This window comes from Mesitornis unicolor, unplaced genomic scaffold, assembly GCF_000695765.1.
Source record: "Mesitornis unicolor isolate BGI_N332 unplaced genomic scaffold, ASM69576v1 scaffold12591, whole genome shotgun sequence".
In the NCBI taxonomy this organism is placed as follows: domain Eukaryota; kingdom Metazoa; phylum Chordata; class Aves; order Mesitornithiformes; family Mesitornithidae; genus Mesitornis; species Mesitornis unicolor.
The window spans coordinates 1-7,120 of record NW_010165893.1 but is presented as its reverse complement, the minus strand read 5'-3'; the positions used below and the strand labels follow the sequence as shown (position 1 = coordinate 7,120).

Sequence of the window (7,120 nt, the reverse complement as noted above, 5' to 3'; positions counted from 1 at the left end):
TCCTGCTGTAATTTTTGCAAATCTTGTGTGTCATCCAAATATATTCCTTGTCAAATAATGATAACAGAAAACAAGGTAGGGTGCAGACACAGTCTAGGGGAGCTCAGTTATCTCATTTTGACCTTTCAACTTACCAGTGAGGTTCAATACATTTAAATTTTTAAAATAATAGAAGTCTCAGGGTCTTCCTCAGGGTCTTGTCTTTGTAGTCAGTGAAGAGAAACAGAAGCTTTCAGAGATCAGATCCAAACTGTTTGAGAAAGTTGTTATTGGAAAGACTTGGTCAGTGAGGGGTAGACTTCCTACATTCACCATAAGGGACCTACAAAGTGAATAGATGAGATATTAATAGAGGGATATTAATCTTGTAGATCATCTAATTTCTCTAGCCAGTTAAGATCTCCTCCAAATCTGTGTGCTAATTTACCTGTTTCTTTGATATCATAATTCTTTTTGTAACTCAACCTTCTTTACCTCATCAAATAGATCAAGTTGATCATGGGTGGTCCTATGTTAATATATTACTGAAGAAAAACAAAGTAAAATTATACAAAGAAACACTGTAATTAACTCTTTACATTTGATACTGAAACTTATCCATTTACAATCATGTATCATTTCTTTCAGACAAACAACGTTTGAAGGCAGAACTAGGTAATAATACAGTTTTCCTTTTACTTTTATCTCTAGGGTATATGCTATTGACATCCCCAAAAGAGCCAATGAGATGTAGTTTTTTATATAAAGTCCTTCTGGATGTGTCTGTTCCTTTAGCAAACATTTTGATGACCTGTATTTGTGTTTGATTATAAATTCAAAAATAGTCCATTTTCCAATAACTTGTTGGAGCTTTAGTAGTTGAGGACAATGAAATGTTTAAAAACCTTATCTCATTTTTAGTAACTTCTAAGTTAAACCAGCTGGCCAGCCAGTAATGTTGGGTTTTTTTCTTCCTGTTTTTGTTTTGATTGTTGATCAACATAGAAACACAGAAGAAAACAAATGAAGGAGGTAAATATAGTTCTACAACAATGTTAATCAACTCTTACACGTAAGTATATATGAGAGAATGAAAATAAGCTACTTCGTAAAAAACAGCAGCTTGCATTTATTCAAATGACTGTTACTTCTATTTCATTTTTAGTCATTGCTAAGATGTTTTATTTAGTATTATTATTTGTATTATTTGTATTATATTATTTAGGCCATATTTCTAAGAAGCTTGTGATACCTTTCTGCTTCTGTGTAATTTCTCTGCCTGGAGGCTAGCTGACTGTGCTGAGGTTTCTTGAGGCTCTGACCTGCTGCTCCTGTTCTTTTTCACTTTATGGTCAAATAATTCAAACCGTTGTAACCAGCATCACAAAGTCAAAAATGTACAGCTCAGACACTGTATCCTGAGAAATACTGGCTTGGATGTTTAGCTACAGACAAAATAAACATGCTTCCCTATTTATCCCTTCATCCCTTGGCTGAGATATCCACCTGGAGAGGACACATACAGCAAAGTTGACCGTCCTGGAAGTCAACTTCTCTCGGATGAGTAGGCCTCCTCAAATCCAGGGAGGAGACTTTTGGACATCTCAGATAACATTAGACAGCTTGTGCCTATGGATAGACAGTACACAAATAACATTAGAAAACCTAAGCCACAAGAAGGAGGATGCTATCAGTGCCATCAGTGTTGATCAGCAATATTGCTAATTGCACCTAGAGAACTCAGAAATAAACACCTACTTTTGGTCACCTGAGCCTACATACCAAACTTTTTAAACTACTTTCATTTAAGTTGAAATTCAGCTGTTTATACAAGGTTTTCTGCCCAAGACACAGCATTTCAGACAGCACTGGAGGTATATCACTAAGGGCAGAAGGGTACGAAAAAGAAAAAATTAGTGCCGTAAATCTGTTTCTGTGCACAGAAACAGCACAGCATAGCTGTGTTAATTTACACTTGACTTTTATCTACAGTGTATGCTCTTAAGAATTTAAGTTGACAAGTTTTCACATGCCAAATTTTGATAGAAAAAAATCATTTCGGTACTTGCACAGTAATAGAATTATTTAACTCAGATCTCATCTCATAATTGTTATCTCCTTAAGTTTTCATTTCACTTATCAAACTTATTCTTTTACAGCAATGTCTGAAAACAGACTTCTCCTTGGTAAGAAAATATCTTGTATAAATTTTACACTTTTAGAAACCTCATAAAAAATAAAGCAAATATTCAGATGAGCCTGACTGCCATCTGTGAGGGTGAAGCTATTGTAAATATCTCCTCATAGTGAGGTTCAATTTTTTCCTTCAAGATAAAGTCTCAAAAATTTACATCACATAAACAAAGTTGTCATACTGCCTCATGGCACTGCCTGATCTTCTATTATTTAGAGTTCTCCAACATTGAAAAAACCTTCTACAAAATAAGTGTTAATAACTAGAACATCTTTTCCTTTCAGTGCGACTCAAATCTGAGCTGGGTAAGTGGTTTAAAACTTTTATTCAATTGCTGTATGTACTGGTGCATAAGTAAAGTCAGCCCTGGGGAAGAATCGCAGTAGTGACAATAATTACACAGCAGAAGACAGCAATACTGTATGTTGACAAGTATCTGCCTTTCCAATTGATTCATCAAATGCCAATGTCTGTTTCCTTTCTGTAGATTTCTGGGAAGCCCGGAGCCATGCAGGTAAGTAGGCAAGCAGGCAGGGGGAAGGGTGTAAAAATTCAATGGCCATTTCTCCAAGCAACCTTAAAATGACAATGCCAATCACCCTGAAATGGCAATACCATGATGCTAGAGAGACATCGAGTGAACTGTAGTCACAGGAACATGACTTGTTTGGGTAACAGGAAATGAGACTGGGATGTGGCTGCTGGGAAGACGGAGAAAAGAAGTCACTAAAAGAAGTTGAGTCTGGGGTGAGGTGTGGACGTAATTCTGCAGATGATGGATGGCCACACGGAAAAGAGAAAGAGAGAGATTTAAGGCAAAGAGTGTGGACTTGGGTCTCAAGAAAGGCCATGGCTGTGAAAGCTCAAAGGTGCCTCTCTGTTTATCAGTAATTGCATGTCCTGTTCTGGGGAAAGTTAAAATTCTTTGCTGAATTGTGCCAGGACTACTCAACATGTTGAATGCTTCAATACATAGCCCCATTTGAGAGAGGCTCCTGAGACATTCTACTCATTTGATGATTCTGGTTTTCTTCTCCAGTTCCCATTACTGTGCATCCTGACTGCCGAGTCCTGGAGCTCCAAGTACCAGGGGTTCCAGATGTGAAGAGCAACACCTCTGAACCTGCTGACACAAATGCTCCCTCCACAGTCCCTGTCCTGGTGGGGAAGGAAGGATTTGCAGCTGGGAAACACTACTGGGAGGTGGAGGTGGGCCAGCAGCAGGACTGGGTGCTAGGGGTGGTGAGGGAGAAAGAGAGGCACAAAGAGGAAGGGATCCTTCCTGGAGAGGACTACTGGGCTCTGCACGGGTCCCAGGGAGAGATTTTCTCTAGTGAAGGGCATCGCAGGATTGAGAAGCAGCAGAGTTATTCAGTGATTGGTGTACTTCTGGACTTGGAGGAAGGACAAGTGAGCTTTTATGAAGCAGAGCAGATGGCTATGTTGGTGAGGATGCCTCTATTTCTTGGAAAGGAACCTGCAGAAATGTTTTATCCATTTCTCTCCAAAAGGCAAGGGACACTCACATTTCCTATCCGCCCAGTCAAAATCCCTGTCCCATTAAAGCTTCTTTAAATAGGACTATGAGAAGTAACAGGCTAAGGAAAGACAGTTGAGTAGAAAGAAGAAGGGAAAACTTAAGTCTCAGACATCAGTAATGTAAAATTAAATAAGATGTAACCTGAGTCTGAAACAGGAAAAAAAATTGAGAAAGGAAAAAAAATCAGCTAGTTGGAAGAGGACTGGGATCAGATTCAGGAAACCCTAGGCAGAAATATGAGTTCCCATTACAGGTCATGAAAGTCTGATCAGTGCAGCAATGGTTTCAGTTGTTTGAAGTTGATAGAATTGTAATGTAGGTGATGTTAAATAGCCTGATTTTCCCTCTTCTCTAGGCAACAGGACTTGTACTCCATGTTCTGTATTTATGTTAGGTTGAGTGCCATCCCTAAAGTTAGCTAGGCCAATTTTTACCATTTTTGCATCAAGAAATGCAATAAATGTATTTTGAAATAAAAAAGTGTCATTTTGAAAACTTTTTTTTCAAACTTTAACCTTATTGGAAAATCTGTAGTAAGAAAAATGCTAAAAGAGAGGTTTTGCTTTGCAAGGATGTGCTGAACGTTGACAGGGTACTGAGGATACCTCATTTGTCTGCATCACTGTGGTGGGCTGACACTGACTACCAGCCAAGCACCACCACAGGTGCTCACTCCTTCCTCCTCTATCAGGACACAGGAAGAAGACAGGAAGACCTGAGGGGGAAAAACTCATGGGTCAAAGCAAAGACTGTGAAATCACTTACCAATTGCTGTCATGGGCAAAAGAGATTAGACTTGGTGAATTTGCCTCAATTTACTGCCAATTGGCAGAGATAGTCAATTACTGGTTTGGGTATTGCAAAACAAAACAAAACAAAACCACAAACATTTCAATCACGTCTCAATCTTTCCCACACTCAGCTTCCCACTCAGGTTCAATTCCACTCCACACACCTCTTCTGGTGACTTTCTGTCACCAAAAGTTACCTTCAGTCTCTCCAGTAAGGCACCAAGCAGTGCAGGAGGTTGGGATCAGTTTTCTCTTCTCCTGTGCTCGGATATAGAATCATAGAATGGTTTTGGTTGGAAGGGACCTTAAAGCTCCCTCAGTCCAACCCCCCTGCCATGGGCAGGGACACCTTCCACTGGACCGGGCTGCCCGAAGCCTTGTCCAGCCTGGCCTTGAACACTTCCAGGGAGGGGGCATCCACAACTTCCCTGGGCAACCTGTGCCATCGTCTCACTACCCTCACAGTAAATAATTTCTTCCTAATATCTAGTCTAAATCTATCCTCTTCCAGTTTAAAACTGTTCTCCCTCATCCTTTTGCTACCTGCCCTTGTAAAAAGTCCCTCTCCAGCTTTCCTGTAGGACCCCTTCAGGAACTGGAAGGCCACAATAAAGTCCTCCCAGAGCCTTCTCTACTCCAGCTTGAACAGTCCCAACTCTCTCAGCTGGTCTTCATAGAGGAGGTGCTGCAGCCCTCTGCTCATCTTTGTGGCCTCCTCTGGACCCACTCCAGCTCCATGGCCTTATACTGGGGGCCCCAGAGCTGGATGCAGTACTCCAGGTGGTGTCTCACAGGAGCAGAGTAGAGGGTCAGAATCACCTCCCTCACCCTCCTGGTCACACTTCTTTTGATGCAGTCCAGGATGCAGTTGGCCTTCTGGGCTGCAAGCACACACTGCCAGCTCATGTTGAGTTTTTCATTGACCAACACCCCCAAGTTCTTCTCCTTGGAACTGCTCTAAAGCCATTCTTTGCCCAGCCTGTATTTGTGTTTGGGATTGCCCCTACCCAGGTGCAGGACCTTGCACCTGACCTTGTTGAACTTCATCAGGCCCAACTCTCCAGCCTGTCCAGTTCCCTCTGGATTGCCTCCCTTCCTTCCATCATGTCAACCGCATCACCCAGCAAACTTGCTGAAGGTGCACTCGATGCCACTGTCCATGCTGCTGACAAAGATGTTGAACAGTACCGGTCCCAGCATCAATCCCTGGGGCCACCACTCATCACTGGTCTCCATTTGGAGTTCTCCAGAAGCTGCACTCACTTCACAGGTGTACCTGCTCCAGTGTGGACTGATCCACTGGGTACAATGCCTTCAGAGGGGTTCCTGCTCATCAAGCACTACCTCCTTCTCTGACCTTCTGTACTTTTTCAGTCTTTTGTTCTCTCCTTATTCTGTCATTTTCGGCACTTTCAAAAATTTGTTTTCACCAAGATGCCACCACTTCTTTTGTCTGCCTCACCTTTGGTATGTGGTGGGTCCATCGTGGACCTGGCTGGAACTGTCCCTGGCTCAGGTCAGCGCTTGGCCACTTCCCAGAGAGTGACCACTCCTGAAGCCTTCCCACCCCCACCACCAACAAAACCTACAGCCAAGACACCCACGCCAATGAAATCAAAGGAAACAACTTCCTACATCTGATCAAGTCTGTATGAAGTTCCTGTAGCACCTGTAAGGTTAACCAGCTCCATCAGGAGCTATGAAAAGCAGCTGCCTTCAGGAGGATAGGACAGGGAATGTATCACACTCATCTTGCAAAAGCGTTGAATGTGAGAAGTATCTGGTTTGCTTCTGTCTTTTTATTTTTCTTCTGTCATGGTTTGGGGTGGCCCCAGCCACTAAATCCTGGACAGATGCTCTCTGTTAACCCCTCTCCCCTCCCCAGAAGGGAAGAGAAAAGAGAATAAGGGAGAGAGACTTTACAAATTGGAAAACATACTGACAGATTTAATGAAAAAATAATACTAATACTACAGGATAATAATGTAAATTGGAAAATAATGAAAATATGTACAAATATGTACAAATATGTACAAATATATATCTACAAAACCAATTTAAAATTCTCCCCTCACCCTTCCCCCAATGACATATACGTCACCAGATGCTCTGCGAAGCAGGGCACTGGAAAAGTCCCAGACTGAACTCAGCAGCAGGTGGGAGCAGGATGCAGGAACACACGAATCAGGAACAGACGCAGACGAACTGCCAGACCTCGGCCACTGCAGGATCGAGACAGACGAAAGGGTCCAAGATGGAAGGGCTCCCAGATGGAAGAAGGGTTGAGACCCTTGTGATCCCTCGACTTTATACCAAATATGACATATGTGGGATGGAATACCTAGTTGGTCAGTTGGTCAACTCTTAAAGGCCCCAGGAACGGGCAGTCCCCGTGCGTCAGAAAACGAATCGGTGGGAAAGAAGACCAGCCTGGCTGAACAGAGAGCTCTGACTGGAGCTCAGGAAAACGAAGAGAGTTTATGATCTTTGGAAGAAGGGGCAGGCAACTAAGGAGGAGTACAAGGCTACCATGAGGCTGTGCGGGGAGAAAATAAGCAGGGCCAAAGCACACCTGGAACTTAATTTAGTTAGTGCTGTTAAAGACAATAAAAAGTG

The 7,120-nt window shown here is 42.4% G+C and overlaps 1 protein-coding gene across 1 annotated transcript in view; it reads left to right on the top strand.

Moving 5' to 3' along the window:
* Positions 1-3,619, top strand: part of BTNL8 (butyrophilin-like 8) — a gene marked incomplete at its 3' end in the record, with an annotated part of 8,453 nt that extends 4,834 nt beyond the window's left edge. The window contains exons 5-6 of the mRNA XM_010194781.1: positions 2,661-2,687; positions 3,213-3,619. Coding sequence (XP_010193083.1) covers positions 2,661-2,687; positions 3,213-3,619 — 434 coding nt within the window. The remainder of the gene's footprint in view (positions 1-2,660; positions 2,688-3,212) is intronic.
* Between the last annotated feature and the right edge of the window lie 3,501 nt (positions 3,620-7,120).